The sequence below is a fragment of the Larus michahellis genome, chromosome 2, assembly GCF_964199755.1.
Source record: "Larus michahellis chromosome 2, bLarMic1.1, whole genome shotgun sequence".
In the NCBI taxonomy this organism is placed as follows: Eukaryota; Metazoa; Chordata; class Aves; order Charadriiformes; family Laridae; genus Larus; species Larus michahellis.
This window is the reverse complement of record NC_133897.1, coordinates 5,199,518-5,223,240: the sequence shown is the minus strand read 5'-3', so window position 1 is coordinate 5,223,240 and position 23,723 is coordinate 5,199,518. Positions and strand designations below refer to the sequence as shown.

Here is a 23,723-nt window from a genome sequence, read left to right as displayed (position 1 = left end):
TGCTGAAGTCTGAGTGAGGGCCTGAATCTTCCTCAACATTTCTTCGCTTGATGGGACATACCAGAAAAACAGCTGAATGGGACAAGAAAGGGACAATAAAGAAAAGATTCTGAGGCTACCTGGCGCCCTGACATCTGTTTGCTTTGCCACAACTGCTGTCTGCTTTTGTGTTGTGGCAGCAAAAGAGAACTTTACTCAAAAGCCAGTGCTTTCCAGGAGCCTTTTCTTTGGTTTGGTAGTCCTGGGACTGAACACACAACTCTTTCTGTTCTTCTTCATTTATGTTGCCCTTTTTCCCCCCCAATTCATCATCATAAGGATTTAATTTTCTATAACAGAAAGGATTCAAAGCTGCAGAGAAATTATCTAGTGCTCCCACATAGCAGTAATGTTTGCTACTACAATTTATAAATATCTGGCTAAAAGTTCTTCAATTTCTGCCTAACCTGGCATAGTCATTACATTATGCATACTCGGAATGTCAGATATTGTGAAAATTAATTTTGTTTTTCTTAATCTGATTGAAATCAAATGCATGTTAATGGCAATAACTTTACCCTCACAGTGTCCCTTAACTATATACAAATATAATAGTAATATGGCTGACCTGGTGTTTGAATAGTGCTGGTGGAATAGGTGAACTGAGTCAGTGGTGTTCTTCATCACCCGGGGGCTATTGCAAGGGTATCTGTTTTCACACCATTGACACTTCAGCCTTAACACTGTTGGAACATTGTTTAATATTAATTCACTAGAGGTCATTGCAGTTGTGGGGAAAAAAACATTGACAGAACAAACAATAGGCTGTGGCCTGTAACTGTGGAAGCTTGGTGTAATTATCCTTTTGTCTATCAGTCCAATTGTATTCAGTACAACTGGTAATTACTTGACAGAACCCAGACCTTTGTGGAATCACATGGGTCTCAGGACTGCAGTATATGATTACTTTGGAAAATAAGCACCTATTCAGGCAAATAAACATAAAGCAAGAAATGACTGAATATAATTTTACTTTAAAAAAAAAAAAAGAATTAAAGTCCAACGAGCAAGGAAGTGAAATTTTATTCAGTGATAACAAAAATCCTGGAGAAAAATGCCATCACAGTAGCCATATCCAGTGATCGCCCTTGTGTTTGATATCATCTTCTCTTCTTTAATCATGGCCACTGCATAGGAGTGGTAACCTAATGTTTGTTTCTTTTCAAGGTAAATTGTGTAATGGACTCCAAGAAACACAGAATCTAGCTAATATTTCTTGTTTGTTTCTTTTGGTATACACATGGCAAAAGATAGCCTTGTTCAATGAGCAAATTAAATCTGAATGGTGAAGTACCATACACCCGTTCTGGCAGATATATTGGAATAATTCTCCAGCAATAAATATTCTTCTGTAGATTTAATTTCACCATTGTGTGAATACACGCTCAATTCACATGTGGAAAAAGACCACCCGTCGTGTTGAAAATGAAGCCTTTGAAGGTGCTTGCTTTTGAAAGGCTGACGTTTTCCAAAGATGAGAATTGTGTCTCTGAAATTTATGAGCATTCTTGAGGGATTTGTAAGGGAGAGGATTAGGGTTAGTGCAGTCTCCACAGGAACTGAAAACATGCAGCATGAAAGACACCTAATTCATTCCCCCTCTTGCTTTTTTTTTTGCCTGAATAAGATTAATGTGCATGCTCGAAAACGAATATTTTAATTGTATTACATTATTACTTTTTAATGCATTGCAATACTGCAAAAGCCCTTAACAAAAGTAATGACATTTAATAAATGGATTCTGATTTGCCTCTGGAAGTCAGAGCCAGCATTACACAGGGCAGCATGCAGCAGCTGGAAGGAAGGGCCCCATTCTCTGGCAAGCACTTGTTGGATGACATGCTCTGAGTTTAAAGGGTTTCCTGAGGAGTCAGAACACTGGGTGTCTGTGCTTGTTCTTCCCTGTCCTGCTTCAAGATCCTGTTATATTCCGGGATCACTACCACCAACCAACTTGGTCAGTCAATTGAAGAAGCACTCAGATAAATGACTCCAGTTAAATGAGGGCATACTTTTAGTCTACTCAACAATTGATGCTTGAAGAAGCAGGCAAAGGAATCCTCACAATGAGGATCGTCCTTACTTTGTCAGTAGCATGATTGCATGTTGTATCATGTAGAGAAAAAATCTAGACATGTTTTGGGGAATGCTATGGGAGAGAGAAGTTCCTTGTAGGAAATCTAGACAAAGTTTTGGGGGAGGAAGAAATTTTAGCCTTATGGATAAAAACCATTCCATGCCGCTTGACCTTAAAGCTGAGGAACAAATCCTGGACCTGTTTAATCTACTACTGTAGCAATTACCTGAGGTATCTGGAGAACCAGAAACCCCTAGAAGGTGATGACAGTGAGACAGAGAGACAAGTAGTTTTGGGGATAAGCACACCTGTAGTGACTAGCCAACATCTGGAATGCAATTTGGTGTTAAAGGCAGCAGCTAATCCTCAACTAGTACAATTGACATAACTGAAATGAAAACTCCCTTTTTATAGGAGATGATAATTTGACCTGCATGTATTTATACTTTCCTTATTGTCTTAAAGTTCATGCCCTTGCCGCCTTCTGCAAGCATTGTAATTGAAAGCTAAACACATTTGGAAAATGTTCCTACAGACCTTACTCGTCTGAACAATTTGTCCAAACTTCAATAGGTCTGTTCGTGTGAGTGAGAGCTGGAGTGGATGTGTGCTTTGAAACAGTTCTGTATCTCTCCAATCTTGTTTTGTCAAATCTCGTTTGATGAAGCTTGGAAGTCACTTTAGCAGACATACGTAGGAAGAACGCATTTTTAGGAGGAGACTGGCTGTTCCTTTTTGGCTTTGATTTATCTGCATACTAAAATATGCATGTTTGTGAAACTGAATCTTTTAATCCGTATCCTTCCAATTTGCCATCTTTTGTTACGTCTGCGTATTTCTGTTCTTGATAACTCCTGTTACGAGTATTTTTGTAAACTTGTAAAAAAAATTATGTACTTTTAAGCCAAGAATTTACATAAAGAGCAAACCTGTTGTATAAAAGGCTGTTTTAAATAGATATTAGCAAAATAATGAGTCAGGGAACAGTGACTTAGTTAGCTATAGACTTGTTATCTAACATCTGAAGAAATTCTCAGTGGGGAAGATAAATGATTTTGTACTCAGGTAACACTTCAGATGTAAATTCTAAATCTCAATAATAAAAACCCCACACACAATCCTTATCACTTAGGATGATCTTTAAACTTCTAATTACAACAGCATATATGTTGGCTTTTGCCTTTTAGCAGTATATCGGCTGACATTTGTACCTGCGTGCCCAAGGTGAAGAACTGAGGGCTGTGCTGTAGAACCTGTATTCGCAAAGCTGTATCTAGAAAACGTGTATGAGAGTTTTTCTGTTAAAAGTCTTCCAGTTTCCACTAGCACCCACTGCATATGCCGAAGCATGATTTAAATCCCATAGTGATAAAGTATCAACAGGCAGAGATTATTTCTGTACATTATCTCACTAGCCATGTAACTATGCAAAAACTATTCAAAACTTCCTGAGCTTCTAAACTAGCAAAGTTTCTTCGATCCATGTGTCTGTATTATGGAGACAGAAACTGATGTTGTATTTCTGTGCACATATATTTGCACACTTGGCTGCCATCCCTTATTTTGCAGATTGGTAGCATACCAGCAGTGCAACATCTGTTTAGCAGAGGATACATAAACCTGGGGATAAAATAAAGACGGTTATACCCAGCATCCTGCACAGGAGTGATTCTGTCTACTGTAAGAATATTAAGCAGAGCTGTAGTCAGAAACATTCCACTGAAGGCAAAAAGTTTTATTTTAGTTTTTAGTTTCCCTGGGTGATTTATCAAAGATACAAAAAAGCAACAATTTCAAGGCAGAAAAAAAAAAGTATTATTTTGAACTTATAATACAGCTTTCAGTGACAGGAATATAGCGAATAATAAATATCTGTTGTAGCTGAATATTAAAATCCCAGCTGGGAGTAATAAGTCTTCTTTTCTACGTTAAACAATCTAATCACTATTTTTACTCTATTATTTACTACTGAAGGGGCTAAAATCATTAACTGATACTTCAGCTCTGAAGCAGCAGCATGCAATAGGAGGATGGTATCTGTCTCAGAACACATTAGTGTGAGGTGAAGAAAATACTACAAGATATTCCCTGACCTCAGGGGATGCGGGAAACTTCCATGACTCATTTTATATCAGCATATCTTAAGTTTCAAAACCATGGAGACACTCCCCCAGGTATTAAAGCATATATATATCTGCCTTCGAAAGCAAATTCCATGAGAAGTAACAGATATGAGCCTAAATGTACATAAAACTAGCCTCAATCCTTTGCCAGGCTTGAACCATAAAGACTATGGGGTGAAGCAGCAGAAAACATTGGTTAAGGGAAACATAGATCAAAGCAGTTACTTACAAATCCAAAGAATTTTTGTAGTAGCCCGCATTTTAAATAGCTGGTAGATTTAAGAGTAATACTTAAAATCAGTAATGAGTATGAAAATCATTTATGTGCAATTTTGTACGGAATATTTAGGATATTTATAAGTATACTTTCAAACTTTCAAAAGGCAGGCAAAAGCTTAGAAAAGGCATCTACTACAGAAATTGTTGATTTTTTTTTCATAGAATCATTTAGGTTGGAAAAGACCTTTAAGATATCAAGTCCAAGTGTTTCAGCTGAGAATATTTCATTTGTAAGAATAATGAATCAAAACAAGTGCTTCTGTTACTGCTTTCTTCTAGTAGCTGAAAATATTTTGCATGAAGGGAGTGTGAAGCTAGAAGAATATGCTAAAATGAAGGGAATGTGTTGCATTCTTAATCCAAGAAAAGATGTTGGTTTCAGTTTATTTGCCTGCACAGGGGTGTCTCGTCATCTGAGATCCTATGAAGTCTCTTGCCTGGCTTCTGGGTACTGTTGCATAAGAGCACGGTCTCCTATTGATCTCCTGTAGTATTCCTGACCTAAACGCCCTGTGGTTTTATAGCTATTGCAGAGGATAGGCTTTCATTTCGTTCTGATCATCTGGGATATGATCTTTTTGCTGTGAGGTTACTACAGCTGGATTTCATTACCTGTCCATAACTCAAGGCCAGATACTTGGTTTATATGTTCAATGATTTACCAGAGCTATCTTGGTCTGCTTCATCAGCAGTATACAATGAGCCTTCATTAGTGTTTGCAGACTACAATAAATAAGTGATCTTATACATCTTATGTGTTCTACAACGAATTCTTTCTCCCCTGTGATGTTCTAATCTTTTGTATCTTTCTTTCAGGTTGGCTGTTACTTGAAGACCCCTAAATACCCAATTTGGTTGGTATGCAGTGAAAGCCACTTCAGTGTGCTATTTTGTTTGGAAAAGGATTTACTGGGTGACTGGAAAACAGAGCGGAGATTTGATCTATATTATTATGATGGCTTGGCCAACCAGGAAGAAGAAATACGGTTAACCGTTGGTAGGTACAATTCAGTAACTCTGCGTTTCATCTCTGGTGGTGGCAACAGCATCACATCAGAAAAAAGAATCCAATAGTACAAACAATGACAGTCTCGGGCATTAAAGATTATTTGTGTGCCTGCACCCTAATTTCCATAATTAATTTTGGTAATTAACTGGGAAATTAGATTTCACAAGGAAATTTTGAGGATAAGCTTTTGAAAGGGTTAAAAGTGAGCGTGTGCTACTTTATACAGACTGGTAAATCTTTCAGTGACGCCGATTTCCAAGGAACAGATTGTGATCTGGTCTGTTCATGCTCCCGGGACCATAAACCGTATTTAACTACTCTCATTCTCCTTCACAGCTTCGCACAGTGTTTCTACAGGCAGAAAGTGTAATTCCTCTGTTCCCCAACCCTACATGCCTGTAGTAAAATGAGCAGAGAGGGTGAGGAAGTGTGAAATCCTTGCCTCCCAAACCAGCTACTTCAGAAGATGGCAGGAATCTGCTAACAAAGTCTAGTCTCTTACCTACTTGTAAGCATACCTGGAAACACAAGCATGCAAAAGATCTGACTTGTTCACTCATTCTTTCAGGAAACCATGCCAAATTATGCAGCTGCTTTTACAGAAATTATGTATTTCTCCAACTGTAAGGCATTTGTAAGAGAAGTTTCTGATGCTTAAAAAGCTCCTACTTATTGCCATAAGATATTCTTGACCACTGAATACCTATTTGCTAATAATATCCTACTTATGTTTTCTTTCCTTCAATATATTTATACAATCTTATCAAATTCCTTCTGAATCTTAAGGAGCCACTTTGTTGTAGTCTCCTCTTTAAAAATAAGGTGTCTGTATTCCTTGTTTGCACCTACATTCTGGTTCTTGGACAGGATTAGTTATACACGGGTGTTTTATGTTCTAATTGAGGCTATAGGGCAAAGCTGTTTGTGTTGTGGGAGTGCTGGGGGCTTTAGCATCTCCCAAGATTTGGTAGTGAATTCAGTTGTCTTTCTGCCAGTTATTTATCCTCTTATTTTAATTAAAATCCCTGTCATTCTATTGTAGTGATCATATTATATGTTATCTCAAAAAAACGCGTAATGTTTACAGGACTATAGTTACCCGCTGGTTCCCACATGGTCTGTCGGAGATAAAAGATTATTTGTAAGTGACACAGATGATATAGTTCAGCATAGGACTAGAGAGATTGAGATGCTTTTTTTCTATGTGTTGGACCATGTAACACACAGTTCAAAACAGATGTCCTTATCTGTCTTTTTATCATAAATAAATCAGGAAAAGTTCCAAAATCCAGAGCTACCAAGCACTGAAATCCCTGGATGAGAAAGTGCTCAGTTTGTGTACATTTTTCTCTTTACTGTTCAACCTGTCACGGCATATCTGTATATTTCTCCTTAAACACTAAACTTGCATTGAGAGGTAGATATCTTTTTGCTCTGGCTGTAGCGTCTTCCAGGGATGTGTCCTTGTAAATCCTTTGTTATCTGTGAAATTCTGCAAAAGGCTGTAAAATGCAAATAATTTCATCATTCCAGGGAAACGCTTTCCTAGTTTGAACTAGTACCTTAGTTCAAAGGGTAAACCTTTGTTAGGTCTGGAGAAAAGCTGGAATTACTTTACAACAATACTGCTCCTCCTTTCTAGTATATACAGTTAATGCCTGCCTGTGTTGACATCTACAATATGTCATCTCCAAGTGAAGATATAGGGAATTTTTGTACAATTTCTTTTAATAAATCATTCTTCTGTCTCCTTGGTACATACCTTCAACTCAGTATCCTTTTAAAGGTGTTTTCAAAAAGCAGCTGAATAATTGCTGAGAAGACTATAACTGAATTTCTCAGAAGATTCTTCCAGAGCCATAGACACCATCCTCAGCCCGTTTGCAGATCCCACAGAAGATAGCACAAACAGTGAAATCAGCAGAAGTTCAGACACTGGAGACACCTTCTAGGGAACAGTTTTTTCCCCATGGTTAAGATGAGATTATTCCAATGCACAAAAGTCTTCTGAAAAGGTGATTAATAAAACATCACTTCCTAAGGTTGCCCTTTAAAATATGAGCAGTAGCAGTATTTCTTCTTTCAGTAATTGTTTGTTCAGATTCCACTGTTCTGAACCTGTGCTCATCAAATCTCCTGAATAGCAGGTTTTCCTATATCTGTGCCGGCGCTCGGTTTCTCACTACCCTTAGCTTAGAATAAAAGTGAAGATATAAGAGATCATAGAATCATAGAATAGTTTGGGTTGGAAGGGACCTTTAAAGTCATCTAGTCCAATCCCCTTGCCATGAGGAGGGACATCTTCAACTCGATCAGGTTGCTCAGAGCCCTCCAACCTGACCTTGAATGTTGCCAGGGATGGGGCATCCACCACCTCTGTGGGCAACCTGGGCCAGTCTTTCACCACCCTCATTGTAAAAAGTTTCTTCCTTCTATCTAGTCTAAATCTTCCCTCTTTTAGTTTAAAACCATTACCCCTTGTCCTATCACAACAGGCCCTGCTAAAAAGTTTGTCCCCATCTTTCTTATAAACCTCCTTTAGGTACTGGAAGGCCACAATAAGGTCTCCCTGGAGCCTTCTCTTCTCCAGGCTGAACAACCCCAACTCTCTCAGTCTTTCCTCACAGGAGAGGTGTTCCATCCCTCTGGTCATTTTTGTGGCCCTCAATGGAAGAGTGTAACATCAATGTGCCTTGCTCCAAGTGAGTTATACGAAACACTTTGACACAGTTTGTTAGTTTATTATTGTCATTAAAAGTTCCTAGAGGGGTCCAAATACCCTTCTAGGGTAAAAGAGGCCCTTTGAAACTTAAAATATTCCTGTGTACCTCAGTTCTTGAGGATCTAGGAGAAACCTGCCAATACTCTATGTACTTTCAAATATTGTCTGTTTCCTACTACTCCACCCCTTAGAGTCATTCAGAGTTTTCTGCATGCATTTATACCAACAAGACCAAGGCAAGGGAGAGCCAGGTCCTCTCTATGATGCGAGGAAGCCAGATATATCTGAGACTGGCATCTGGGAATGTTAAGAGCAATTGCCTCCCATCCTGTCTACATCAGTCTCAGTGAAGCAGACCCATATTCTACACCCTGTCGTGGCATCATTTGTTTCTTTCAACCTGCCCATTGGCTGGATGACGGACAGAAAAAGAAAAAAAAGAAAAAAACCCTAGTCTGCTGCAGTTTAAAATGTTATACTCCAAAACAGGAAACAGCTGATCAGACTGACATCCAAGCTGGTCTCAGGATGTTTTCTCTCTGGGAAGTTCAGCGACTACTTTCACTGTTGACAGATCCAGTGTCTGAGACACTGACCTCTCTGTTTTCCCCGGAACAGTGCAATTGCCTCTCCGTCCCAAAGGAATGCTCACAGCCTGTGGTAACTCTCTTATCCAACACAACTCTGTCTTCTCTCGTCTGTGCTTTCTCGACAGTCGAGGGACAATCTTCTTTTCCAGGGTGAAAGAATCTTAACCCAGTTTGGACTGGACCTGGGATTTCCTATTCAAGGGTAGGACTCCCCCTGTCCTTAGTATCTGAGTAATGAAAATTGCTTTCTTAGTAATTATCATCATTTGTACAATTAACAATTGCAATTACATTAACAAGTACAATTACAATTAACATCAATTGTAAAATAAAAAACCTCATGACAGCCCTCCAGCATATTCTTTCACTTTCTAATCCATGTTTTCCTTGAAACCATCTCTATATTAGTAACCTAACCAGGGTCGGGGCATGAATCTGAACACTGTCCCATGGTCACCCTTACTGTTAAGCAGTCAGCACAATTCTGAGCAAGTTTCTGGCCCAGAACAACTCATACTGGGCACATTCTGGGGACCGTTCCCAACAGCAAGTTTGTATTCAGTTCCCCCCTTACAGCCTTTAGCCTGCCATCACATCAACAGGCAGTAGACCTTGAACTAAACGGGTTCAAGAGAGGACGAAGCCATGAGTGCCACACTGTCCATGCTAAGGTCAGCTGTAAAGCCCGTGCCATTTGCAGAGCCATAGTCGTGGTAGCCGCTGGGAGCATTCCTGGCCCTGTCTGTGATTACTGTTCAGATGGTGTGAACAAAGGCATGAGATTGTATTCAAGTGCCAGAAGTGCTCACCTTGCAGGGTGTTTCAATCCAAAGCGGATACGTGCCTATTGGGAGCTGGGAGACTTACAGTGGGAGTGGCAGTCCGTCACTTCCATGGGTGGGGTTCCTAGAAGTTACTGCGATATTCTATATGAGTAGAATAGCCATTAATAACATTTGATATGTCTCTGCAGACACAACTCAAATGTGCGCTGAAGATAAAGAAAATGATCTTACTCCTCCACTTGAGCATTGTATTAGGACAAAGTAAGTGAAAACTACATTTTTTACTACAGATATTTTCAGATATTGATATAAATAATATATATAAGGCTGGAGTGTGATAAAAAATATTACAGCCAGTAATCTTGCAAAATTACTGCTCGAAAATCATAAAGGATCTCTGTAGACCACGCTGTGATAATATGTATTCCACATTTTATTGTGTGCTCTTGTAGTTAATATCAAACGGGCTAAGGCGCTCAATTCATTCTTAGAGGAACCTTCATTACACCACCAAGAACTGACAGAACCAAATTCAGTTTGAGAGCGCAACTCGATTTCAATAGATCTAAAATTGGTATTCCTCGAAGTGATTGGTTCCTATTGCAGAGGTATAATGAGAAAAGGAGAACATTTCTTCCAGCTTCATCAGTCTTTTCTGAAAAATATGATTGCACTGGGGGACTTGATGCATTTTTGATGCATGAAGCTCCATGATCTCAATTTTCGCAAACTTTCCTTGTGTCCGTGGGCAGCACAGAATTTCTCAAGGTCACAAAAAACTGTGTTCTGTGAAGTCAGTCTTGACAGTTCTTAGGTCATATTCTCTTCTTAAATACAAGGCCTGTTCCTGTCATATTAGGATTTTCATGGCCATTTTGAGGCCTATGTGTTATTAAATGGTGGACTTTTAAGGAATTTATCCAAGTCATACTGAGGTTAATGAGAACATTTTCAGTTTAGTGAGAAAGAAGCAAAAAGGGGAAAATTAACTGGGTAAAAAAGTCAGCTTTATATCAACAGCACGAGTAGGACTTTGAAAGCTGCTATCTCAATATCTTTGGAGCAAGAAGTAAAAGCCTCATTGTCAAAGACCGTAACATTTGTTAAATCAACAAGCCAAACAGCTTCAGATTTCTCTTGTAATTGCCCTCCTTTCCTTGCCACAATTCTTCCTGTAAAAAACACCTGCAAAAAATAAGGACAGTGGCTGCCAAACAGTGTGCTCATGTGGGGCTGCCGTTATACAGTTACAGAAAAGCAGAAGAGACATCCTGTAACATGACAGCAGTGACATTGGTCCAGGCTCCCTGCACGTACAGATTCCTCTGTTCCAGTGACACATAAGCATGAGTACAAACTAAGATAGGTAATATATAGCCTCAGAAACCCACGCAGTGGGGTGAATAATGCATGCAACTACTTAAAGTTGCTCTTAGAACATATTCCATTCCTGGCATTGCATCAAAGTTACACAGTTTTGGTAGTGTTGATGTTTGTTTATTTTAAATTCTGTGCTTTAATTCCCTGGAGAATTAAATTACCAGCAAATTCCAGTGTCAATTTATTTTGTTTATACCGTTCTCAGGACGTGTCTGATTTACCCTGGTCAGTCTGGCTCCTTGTTTTCACTATTCTCCGTTTGCTTTGAGCATATTTATTTAAGCATGGCCTTGCTACTAAAGGCTTTTCATGTTATATTTTTCCTCTTTGTTTTAACAACTTTTTCTTCCAAATATGAAAAAGTATATAAGGAAAAGTAAAAACAAACTAAACTAACCAAAATTTTAACAAACTGGGAGATACGAAACAAATGTTTTCTGTCATGCAACCATGGAAGGCACTCCTAAACTAATTTTTGGTAAAGCCACAAAGAGCTGATACTTCTTTTCACCAAGCATTCATAATGAAGCTCCGTATCAAACCTTTCTCATCAAAAAATGCAGGATAATTTCTCAGACACTGTGGAGAATTTCAGTCTGAACAATCAGAACTGGGAAGATTAATTGTTGTTTCCAAATGTTGATTGGGGTTTTTCCTTTCGTTCGCATGACTCAGTTCTGGTTTAATCCATGAAAAGCCTTACCCGTTGTTTGCCTTACCCATTGTTTACCCCGATACCTGGACGCCATCATCCTGTGGTGCATTGAGTTACATGCCTAACATCTGCCTGCTGTTTGTTCTCTTATCCTCTCCCAAAGGGAAAATTGCATATGTAATAGACTGTTTCTGTATTTATTTTTTTTTTCATTATTATTGATATTATGAGGGGAGAAGAGCTGGTTTTGTTTCTGCAGGAGGGGGAGGCTCATGTTTTCAGCCCCTATTCTATTAAATGTCAGAAGAGTGAGATTTGATTTTAAAGCAGGTCACACTTCAGATGGCTTGAACGACTGGTCACCATCAAGTATCAGCGTAACCTGCAGGCTCACAACCAAAGTGTCAGTACAAGTACATGTGCTTTTATTGTGGCTTTCAGCCCTAGACATCTGTAGAAGCAGTCAGATTCTGACCAAGAGATGTCTGGAATGTGCATCCCTGGGTTGTTTGGGAGATGCCGTGCAGACGTCTTATCCCATTCTTCCCTGAAGAATACTCTTATATCACAGTCACGATCCTCGGCATCTCTCTGCACTGGCGGAAATAACATCTGTTAGCTCTCCCTGAGGGGAATAAAACTTTGATCTGATATTATAATCTGAATTCAGCAGTATATTGTGTTAACCCTCCAGCATCAGCTTTCCTCTGTGGTAGTGAGGCTGTGGGATACATTGGTTACCCTGTTTGGCTTTGAAGTGAGACATCCAGGGTAAATTCAGTAGATAAGAGGAGAGCATGGGCATTTCATCCCAAATTATTGGTGTGCTCTAAAACAATACTAAATGATTAGTACAGGAGATACTCTCTGAATGTTATTCCAGGCGGAGCGTTGTTCTGGGCCTGAACCAGTTCCTTTTGAGTTCCCGTTAACGCCATGACCCTTGGGTGAGGTTATAGTTGAACCAGATGGGTCAAATTTAGTTTTCATGTTGCTAATCTGATAAATTATAATTGAATCAGCAGCTAGAATCTGGATCACATCTGAATTACATTGTGGCAGGATAGTTTGGGGAAATGGTCATGCTGCATTGTCCGGACAGTTTCGTTTCTGTCTGTGAAGACAAGACTTGTTCAGCACCTGTGAGTGATGTTCCTCACTGTTTGACACCTATTCTTGTGCACATTCAATAGGTGAGAAAAGTTTTGAATCCGTCTCCATAGGAACAAACAGCCGAAGACTGTTTCGGTCTACAAACAGCTCAGCAAACATGGTTTGAAAATAAACACAGGAGACAGGGCTTGTTATCAAAGTTACCTCGAGTCTTGCTTCAAAGTATCATTTTTTGTTTAAGCTCTTTATTGAAAGCCCTTTGTAAAAAAGGCCAGTTCCTCACTGCATAGCACTTAGCAACATCTTAAGCTGTAACAGCAAAAAAGCTATCGGCACATGGTAGTATTTTCAGAGTCGAGTGTAGCTCAGAGCAGATTTCATTCGGTGTCTTTTGGCCTCTGTGGGGTCTCTGTGGATCCCTCTCGAAGCTTTAATCACCCCGGTCGTGCCTTGGCAAGACTACACAAAGCTAAGGGATGATCTGATGGCATCACTTGAAAATTCCAACGGGGACAGAAGGTGGCGATTGTCCCTCCCACTTTCATTTGGTTGTTTTGGGGGTGATATTCTGAACCTCTGGCAGGGACAGCTGTCACCACAGGTGAGTGCTGGACTCAGTCGAATATCCCCATCTAGAACATATTCTGCTTTTAGCTTAAGATGTGAGGCTGTTGTGTATTCCTACTAAGTCTATGTGTACATAATGTGTATATACTTTTGTGTATTCCTACTAAGCTCTGGAATGAGGACGGTCTTTCTGCAATTTTTTTAATTTTTATTTTCTCAGCAAAATAAAAAAAGAAGGAAAAATTTCACAACAGCCCTCAGATAGTCACTTCCTTTGTGCTGAATGCTGCATGAATTCAGATTTTGGTTTTGTTTTACACTTAATTGACTTGCTCAGCAAAAGGACTGAGCTGCCGTACCTTTGCTGACACATTATTTCCTCGGTGACAGAAAGAATGTGGCACTCGGGCAACTAATTGCTGTCTCCTCCCCCTCACCAATGTCTTACTACAGTGCACATGCATTCTGAGACTGATTTTGAAAACAGATATAAATAGTTTACACTGGAAATGAAATAGCTTAGTTCTCAGAAGATGTGGGCCATGAACTTGCAAACGTGAGGAATGCCACCGACAAGGGTGCAATTCAGGCAGTGAATGACTCTGACTGTACAGTAAGTTGACTCACTTCGGCCCACTGAGGTCACTGGAGAGCATCATCCTGATTTCACCACGTCATAGAGTCATAGAATCATAGGGTTGGAAGGGACCTCTGGAGATCATCTAGTCCAACCCCCTGCCAGAGCAGGGTCACCCAGAGCAGGTGGCACAGGAACATGTCCAGGCGGGTTTGGAATGTCTCCAGAGATGGAGACTCCACCACCTCTCTGGGCAGCCTGTGCCAGGGCTCTGCCACCCTCACAGTAAAGAAGTTCCTTCTCATGTTTAGGTGGAACTTCCTATGCTCAAGTTTGTGCCCCTTACCTCTTGTCCTGTCCCCCGGCACCACTGAAAAGAGCCTGGCCCCATCCTCCTGACACCCACCCTTTAAGTATTTAGAAGTGTTGATAAGGTCCCCCCTCAGTCGTCTTTTTTCCAGACTGAAAAGACCCAAGTCCCTCAGTCTTTCTTCGTAAGAGAGGTGTTCCAGTCCCCTCATCATCTTGGTAGCCCTTTGCTGCACCCTCTCCAGGTCTTGGTCCAGATCTTTGTCATCTGCCTTGATTCGAAGACACATTTGGTGGCAAATGCAGGATCGATACCTTCTTTGCATTCAGTGTTGGTCACATTCCTGGAGTGGGCAGCTGAGCAGTAGCAGCCAGTACACAGCCAGGAATTAAAAACATGAATTAAAAATGTGGAAGGGTTTTGTGCACATGTGTGTGGACTCACTTGGGAACATTGTTCTCAGTATACATCTTTAGTGTTATGCTGAAGAAAGAACGAGGGCAGAGAAAAAACAAAACCTCAGCACAGGAGGAGCAAAACATTGCCGTTAAAGCGAGCCATTGAATATTTCGAAGGAACAAAGCTCAGGAGCAAAGATAAATGCTAAATGAAGTGATTCAGTCTCAGAGTCACAGAGTTCCTATTCAAAGGCCTGCCTGTTTAGGAGTGTGCAAATTGCCTAGTAACAGCTGCGACTGAGCATTCTGGTTATATAGGGTTAATTCCCTATTTTGGGGATTCCCTGCAGTCTTTACAACACAAAGGTGCTTGTTCTGAGTCAGCTGCTTCTGAGGACTCTCTGTTGCCTCGAAGGGACTGGAGGAAGGGTAAGGAGACTGACCTCCAAATTGGGCACCTAAAATTAGGGGGCGCAAGTACCTCAGTTCCGTTCCTTTCCCTTTGAGAAGATGTGAGTCCCCCAGATGAGTCCATCCTAGTCTCTCTAAGGTTCTTTGGGTGGTTGAGGGGTGTTGGGTTATCTTTCCAATGACCTGGTTAACTGAGGATGTAAAATGGTCACTTTCATTTCTAGGTGGCAAGGAGCTGTCATTGACTGGAATGGCACAGAACCAATCTTGTGACTGACCTGACCTGCACTTTATTTGTAAAGACAAAAAGGAAATGACTGAATTAGCACATTCTTATTCCCACCAATACAGGAAATAGGACAAGAGTTGTGCAGTTTACGATGAGGAAGAATGACATGGTTTGCAGGCTGGAAGAGTTTCACCTCAATCACCTTGTGCTTCAGATATTTTGCTTATAATATAAACAACACTTACGTAAATTCCTTGTAACTGCCTTTAACATACAGCTTCTGAGAGCAGACTGAGTTTCCACCACCAACTCAAGGTTACAGATGAAGCAGTGAAGTCGTCAACGTCCCCTTGAGGTCTTTTTCTGGACCCACTCTGTATCCTGCAATTGTTTCAAAGCATCAGATGAAAGATGCTGAACCCAGATTTCTGACACTGTACATGCCTTCTCTGTACTGCCTAGTTCTTCCCCTACAAAACTCCAGTGCAAGTATAAAATATCATCCAAGAAACAAATATTCACTTCTTTACCCGATATTAGTAAGTCTCGTTTTGCGCTAAACAGATTGGTAACCATATGGGCTTTTCAGATAAAGCCTGACCTATACAAAGTTCTTGTAGTGTCATAACATTTGCAGTCCTTGCAGTCCTTATGGTTTTGTGTTACCAGAATAAAAATAGTACTAGTATGTTCCTTATACTGGGTGCCACTGGTGCCTCACACTGGGTGCCTCACACTGATGTAGCTCATTTTTCTTTCTGGATGAGAGAAATCTGTTTCAGTATCTTTACATTTATACCATTGTAACTACTTATACACTATGTTTATGTACACCAGAGTAATAGATAAGACCTGTGGTTGGCTTCTTCAAGAAAACAGAAGAGCTGTTAGGTTTGAAATTTAAATGGTGCCTATCTGTGATAGATACCGCTTTTCATGATTAAATAAAGTCCATGTACTGGAATGATGTATTGTGGAGATGTATCACGAGGTATCGAAGCAGCAGTTTGTACTCTGAAATGAATTCTTTAAGTGACATATTTTGACAACAATTTACCAAAATTGGAACAAGTTACTGAACTGAAGGTTGGAAAAAATGCCTTGGAAAAAAGGCAGATAAATGGTATTTCAAGAATTATTCCTCTCTCTTGAGAGTGAGTATTTCATGAGACTTTATTTAATAAAGAACTTTTACTTTCTGGTATTTATCACCTTCTTCCTAGTCAGTATGCAAACTCCGCTGAGTCCTGATAAACTAGTTGCTATTTCCAAAATCAGTTTCCAACAAAAATTCAATGTCCTGCTGTGTTTAGTGTGGAGATACCAATCTGACTGTGCAAACACAAATCTCAGGGAATTAGCACTTGAGCTAGATTTGGAAACCAACCTGAATATAAGCCACAATGGAGTACCAGGAAGGTTTAGATAGTCTTTGAATGAACATCTGTCTCCCTCTTTGCTTCCCATTCACATCAAACTATATGCACTAAAGCATCTCAGAGTTTCAGTCATTTTAATTTTATTTAATTCAGTGTAATGTAATTTGTTTGGTTTAGATCAGATAGATAGGCAAATTTCTTTAAACTTTGTGAGATTAAGATCTCCCATTCAGCCTTGGAGGCATCAGATTTGAGCTCTGCTACAGGGATGTTACGTGGCCTTTGGCAAACTCTTTTGTCTTTGCGTGAAAAGGAATATGTTTGTACTGTACAGCTATAGGTGGACTCAGTATACTGCCTTTTAAGATACACTCGTCATCCACGCTTCAAACACTGCAGTTTCCCAGGAGGAGCTCGGTGTGAGCTTTGGTGCTTCTGGCAGTGGGAGATCCCAAGCATCCAAAGGTCCCCCCAGATCCAAAGCCTTTGTTCCTCTTGAAATTTCTATGAACTGTAGTCCACGCTTTGTTTCGTGAAGCAAATACAGTTTGATTTTCCCACCTACCTCACAGGGCATCTATAATGTAAAATAAGACTTTTTGCAGAAGGCATTTGGACAGAAAATAGTGTGGATATGAGAAATGGAGGAAGGTTTTTGGAACCAGGTTTAACAAAAAATTCCTTTCTGGATTTTTCAGTCTAGTAAACCTACACCATTTACTTTAAAGCACTGCTTTAAAGTATGTCAGTTTGGAGATAACCTTCCACCCCCTGATAAAAGAGCAGCAAAGATAAGTGTTCATCTGGGGAAGGAGGGAGCTGCCTTGTGACAGGCCAGATTTCATCTGACTAAAATACAGATATCTACGGTGCAGACGTGTTCAGAGGAGCTGTTTTCTGTTGAGGAGGGTAATATCAGGGTGTGATGTATATTTGCTTTAGGATGAGAAGAACTGTGCCCCAGACTGTGGGTTGAGAAGATGAGTATAAAGGGAGCCCAAGAGGATTGTCCCAAATGGATTTCACCCATGAAGATATTAGAATTTTTTCAGGATATAAGAAAGAGTATAGATTATTGAATAGGTCTTGGAAATAGATTGTGTTTTATGGTTTATCTTGGAGGGTAAATGAAGATGAGGAGAGGCTGAACTCTGACCCTCTCTCTAAAACAGGCTGCAAAGAACTTTGAGACTCCTTCATCACTGGTTATGGAGAGTACTTTTGTTGAAACTTAATTTCTATGACAACAGAACCTCAGTGAGACAGAACTTTTTTACCCATTATCTGTGATGTGCCTACATGTATTTGTTCTGCAAAGTCCACTGTCCACCTGTTATCTTATTTAAGGTGAACTGACTGCAGATTCATCTGTGCCCTCACTTGCAAAGGCAGAAATAAAGTACTTGGACCAGTTCACCAAACCACCACCTGTGTAGGGTATTCCACCAAGCTGGAGCACTGAGAATCTCAGCATTGCTCAGGTCCTTCCACCACCCTTGCTCCTGGAGCCTGAAAGCAGTATTTTCCTTCACCAGGGTTCAGTGGAAGTGGCCTTACTAGGCAAGAGAGATGTCTCTTGAGGTTTGGTAGGGCATCCTTGCATAAGGAGGAGACATACAACCAGAACATCCATTTAGATCTAATTCTGCTGCAGAAAAATGCCAGAGCGTTACCTCGGCCACTGTCTGCATCAACAAGAAGACTTGCCTATTTTTGTTCAGTATAAAGTACTAGAAGTGATTTCCCTTAAGACGTAACGGGGCTTTTTGAGTCAATCAGACAAGGCAATGCAAAGTGTTATACGGCAATGCAAAAACCTTCGCACAGGACTGTGCAGAATCATATCCTCTTCCAGCAGCATGCATCTATTTTTTTAAATTATGTTTTCCTCTTCATTGTTTCTTCTTTTCTTTTTCATTGCCCAATGAATGCGACTTCCTGAAATGAACAAAGCAGCAAACATTTGATAATTGAGCATTAAAATACACCGGTGGCATTTAGCACTTGGTCTGCATGTATGTCTTAAAATCATTCTCTTTTCTTACATGATATAAAAAATAAACCCTGTGCTGAAAATCTACCCCTTAGCTAACAGCAGAGATGGCATGTTGTGTATGTAGATCTAAGCAGAAGTACTATTTTGGTAAGGTGTCATATATGTCACCTTTGTACAAAATGTATATTTAACTTTGTCTTGTACAGAATGTCCCGTGCAAATAAAACATTTAAACCTATGGTAATAGTAGCAGCTCAGATTTCCTCCTCTTTTTTTTTTTTTTTTTTTTTTAATAATTCATTTACTAGTGTAAATTAATCTGGGAGATTATATTATAAATGTTTCATGGACCTCATCAGGTAAGGGGAAGAATAACGAAAAGTTAAGCCTCCTCTTCTGCGAGCAGAACCGCGGTGCGGTGGGAGTGGGATGAAGTAGCCCACACTGACCTCGGTGGTGTTACCCCAAGGCAGCTACAGGTGCTTCAGCCAAGCAGTCTGAAGCTAGTTTAAAGGGTGAGGTCCTCTCTGACTCCATGTACACGCGTCCACCATGTCCTGCTTGAAGCCTACCCAAGCCGTATTGAAAACTGCAAAGATCTCATTCCTTGTCGTTGTTTAGTCTGATGTGAATCGCATCGTCCTGACGGAAATCAGGGGAGAGGCACTCACGTTGCAGAGTTTTACTGGGAGTCTGGGCAGGATGGGTACATGCACACACCAAGTAGGTTTCTTATCCATCTGCAGGTCTACTCTACAGCAGAAAAAACTGTTTTATTATTATAGCAGCAACCACTTGGGAAAAATTCATCATTGCAGGTAAAATTCTATGATTCTAAATTCAGACTTAATTTAATGAAGCTCCTGGTGTTTGTTTTCCTACATATCTTCCCTTATTATACTAGTCAAATTTGGGAAGACTTTGAGATATGCTGATTTACTATCATGAATGTGTCTCTGCTGTCACTCTGTGTTTTGTTCCCCGGCAGAGCAAAATTGTCAACTTGAGACCGTTGTTTTCAAGTCTTCGCTTTTCAGAGGCAGATGTCTGTCTGGTTCTGTTCCCAATATATCTAATGGGCTAATGTGAAATGGCAGGAAATGGTCACTTTAAAAATCCGAGGAAAGCTGAAGAGCTTGGAAAAATGACACAGCCGTAAGCCAAGCTTTTCAGAAGTGCTAAGTGGTTTAGGAGGAGGTCTAAAGATTCAATTGTTGAAGTACTTGAAGAAGGCACGATTGTCGGATGGTGGTTCAGAGCTCCATTACACCACAAGGACCTCAAATCACTCTTTGTTTCTGAAAATGTTGGTACCAGTATTTTGAAGAAGTAAAATAGTCAGTTCTTCAGAGTGCCTATGTGATTTGGGGTGTGATTACAAAACCGTAATGTTGTACAAAATATAGATTTACATTATTTTGGAAACTGTGTTTCATTTTCCTGTCCCAGAGTAAGTTTACTGTGGAGGAAACTGCCCTGAATTATTTCACATTGACCACTCCTGGTGTATGGACAGTTATGGTGGAGTAGGTGACAAAAAGTTAAACCCACAACAAAGTTTGTCTTGTAATAATTTATCTCTTCAGTTCATGTTTGTAGATACATAAAACTTAGGAAACAAGCACCAAAGCCTTATGACTGATGTACGTTGTTTTCTTTCACTGTTCATCCATAAGATCATGCAGGAAACGGGGAGGTTTCTTCATGGAGAGAAAATGATTGCTCCTGCATGTCCGTATGATCCAGGGCCCAGTCTGCTGCATAACCTAAGGAAAACTCATCCCATTAAGAACACTTTGTATATACTAGCACTCTTCATTTATTTGTTTTCATTGGCTAAAGATAATAAATTCAACATTTGCTCTGAAATGAGGAAGCAGTTTCTCCTTAGGAGCTTTGTTTATAAAACTAGAGAAGGAAAAAGGGCATTTTCAATCAGATATTTTTATTTGTCATTTCAACCAGGGTGGAGAGGGATTGTTGTTAGAGTGGAAAGCAACCTATTTTTTGTGCCGTCCCTCATTAACAATAGTTGTTGACTATATCAACATGGAGGCAAGCACCGATTTTTAAAAAGAAAAACCCTCTCAAGTATGCAAAGTGACCTTTTTCTAAGATAAATATTTATCAGTAGTCCGAGATTTCAAGTTTCTTCTGCGGTGGGTTTTTTTATTTTCCTTTTTTTCTTGAAGGAATTATGCTAAACCGCAACAGTTGACACTTCATGGAAGTTGTGCTAAAGGTACAACCGCTTACTATTCAGAAGAATGGAGACATTGAGATTTTTGTCAGAGCCTTGAACTGGAGCGCTATTTCTTTGACCTCTAGCTCTTGGCACCTAGGTGAGGGTCAGCTAGTGTGTGGTTTCCATGGCACCGTACACATTACTTGTTGTTCACAGCATGCTTTACCTCGCATGTCCTCGCTCTGCACAGGTTAAAATGTCTTATAGCAACTCACAGATCTGGGTGCCTCCTTTTTAAAGGCACATTTGAGAAACCTGAGAGCATTTTTGAAAAAATAAGAGTATAACTAGTTGGCTGTAGACAGTCTGAGATGAGGTGGACCTGCGCAGAGACTAGATTCAGACACTCAGAGATAATAAACCTGGAAGCAGCAATGTGACATTAATAAGGCTCTGAAGATGAACTTGTAAGAACTCATTCTTTTTTGGAGGCTAATTGGCTGAGATGCAACAAGGCTAATTCGTTCAGATGCCACACATTTCATTTTTGCACCTAGTCCCTGCACCGCTTACTGGGAGATGTTTGTAACACAATTAACTTGATGAACCAAAAGGCACTGGAAAGTAGTGAGCATACACAATCTCAAAATAAAGGTCTTTGGTGTGTTTGAAAGTGGTCATCCCAAACCAAAAACTTCCAACATTGTCAACTAGTCTCGGCAATAGTTCTTCTGCTCAGGTGGCCTCCTGCTGTAGGAAGTTTAGTCTCGTCTGCGAACCTCAGGCAGGATCCATCTATCTAGTCAGTGGTGTCTACAGGGTAGGTATCTCCATGTAAACCAGTGACCCAGGTCTATCTTTACAGCCAGGGGTGAGTAATAGGCACAATTTGACTTGAGCCACCTGACCTCTTTTCGGTGCCTACTTAAGCATTTTTCACTTCCCCGCCGGCTGCTGGCTGGATCTCCACTGATTATACTGACTGCGGGGAGGCTGGGATGACTGCTTCAAACAAATCCCGTTGTGTGCGAATGACAAAGTCAGAAAAGAAGGAGGATGTGTTTACAGACCCACGTATTTGACAAAACAAGTGAATGAGAAGATGGGTTAGAGAGTCCTCCTAGCTTCTGCACCATTCTTACCCCTGTCTTCCACTTCACATCTTCCACCTGTGAGCTAGAGAAGTGTATACTTGTGAAAGAAATCACAGGAATGAGCAGCAGGAATTTGCCAGCGTTTGAAGAAGGTGCTGCTGATAAAATTTGGTTGCTCACTGGGGCGCACAGGAGGCATATCAGAGTCGAGGCCTGGAAGGTGTCCTAGACGTGAGATTTTTTGTAAGCATGGATTTCTTGCGTAAAAGCACTAGGACCATGTCACAATCCTAAATCCTGATAAAGCACCCAAGATATCTGTACCTTGTGTGTGGGTTCTGCTTATTTTCTTATCATTATCTTATCATTTGGCAAGGACTTCCAAATTAATCTAAGAAATATTCTGGGCATTTGTAAAAATACCCTGTGCACTGGAATTCAGCAAATATTTATTAATTGACAAAACACCAGCAAAGAATGTGTAACCAAAAAAGAAAGAATAAAACTGTTCAGCTCCTCTCTGTACAATGCACAAAGAATATCAGGTTAAAAGTTACATTCCGCAAACATACCTTTTGCTGAGATGTACTTGGGTTGGTAAGTGGTGTGGATACGAGCCAAGGTCTCCAGACCTTGAATTCTGGATCATTGCTGCAGGGAGCGTGGAAAAATCTAGCTCCTGGCTAAGGGAAGGGAGTGGCCCACAGTCTCCACCTGTGCGGATCTGGGTGGCACAGTTCCCCTGGGGACGTCCGGGTTTCCGCACGGGTATTTCCAAGGGGGTGTTAAATCCCCAGCTGAAGATCGCAGCTGCCGAGTAACCACTCAGTCACCTGTGCGTGTGACATGGGTCACGTTACTGAAGTTTTGGTAGGGATTAAAACCTAAACATTAAAAAGGCGTCATCGTAAGTGGGGGTGGAAGGTGCAACAGTAAATTCATTTTGGTAACCCAAGTAAAAAGAAAAAATCCACCTTCAGCATTGAACACGAAAGAGGCTACAAGTCATTTTACTCTAGAGGTACAGGACAGGAATCACTGATTTTTGTTTTATTCAGGTTTTTTTATTCTTTGTGATACAGTTTTAGGCCTACACTTAATTTGCTTTATTAAGTCATAGAATCATAGAATCGTCTAGGTTGGAGGGGACCTTTAAGTTCATTGAGTCCAACCATTAACCGAACACTGCCAAATCCACCACTAAACCATGTCCCTCAGCACCACGTCTGCCCGTCTTTTAAATACCTCTTCTGGAGAAAAACATACTAAAGGCCAAACACATGCAAAGTGCAAATCAGCTAAATACTGTTTTCAGTGTGTTCCATATTTTTATTTATCTCATATGGAAGATAACTGTCTTCCACGCTATTAAATTTTGGCTGAGAAGAAGGTTCACTGTTTTTGTCTTTATGTCTTATTGCCTATGATACATCTTCGTATTCCTGTTTTTAAGTGGCTGTAATATATTGTTGATATGATTTCAAATCTGCTGTCATATGTTGTTTGCGTCTGGTTAATAGAAGTAAAAGGGAAAAGGATCACAATAGCAAATTGCGGCTGGTAAATATCAGCCCTAGATAGTGTGACAAATGAGTAATGCTTTGCAATGGCGTGTGAAGAAAGCTGCTCTTTTACGAGCACTTCAATACAGCACAGTTTTATTATGACTGACATCCTTCTTAGGGCTGGATTCCTATCACGCACAATATCCTTCCTGAGTCGCTCTTGGTCAAGTCAGTCCTGTAAGAAACAATCGGGTTTTATTAAAGTTATGATTCCAGTTTGCAAACCTGGCAAATAGAATA

At 40.3% G+C, this 23,723-nt stretch overlaps 1 protein-coding gene across 2 annotated transcripts in view; it reads left to right on the top strand.

Annotated features, from left to right (window-relative positions):
- MINDY4 (MINDY lysine 48 deubiquitinase 4) overlaps window positions 1-16,468 on the top strand; it is a 79,357-nt gene extending 62,889 nt beyond the window's left edge. For both annotated transcript variants that reach the window (XM_074573996.1, XM_074573997.1), the window contains exons 16-18: window positions 5,335-5,515; window positions 9,813-9,885; window positions 15,260-16,468. In XM_074573996.1, coding sequence (XP_074430097.1) covers window positions 5,335-5,515; window positions 9,813-9,885; window positions 15,260-15,308 — 303 coding nt within the window. In that variant the 3' untranslated portion in view covers window positions 15,309-16,468. The remainder of the gene's footprint in view (window positions 1-5,334; window positions 5,516-9,812; window positions 9,886-15,259) is intronic.
- Window positions 16,469-23,723: the final 7,255 nt, after the last annotated feature.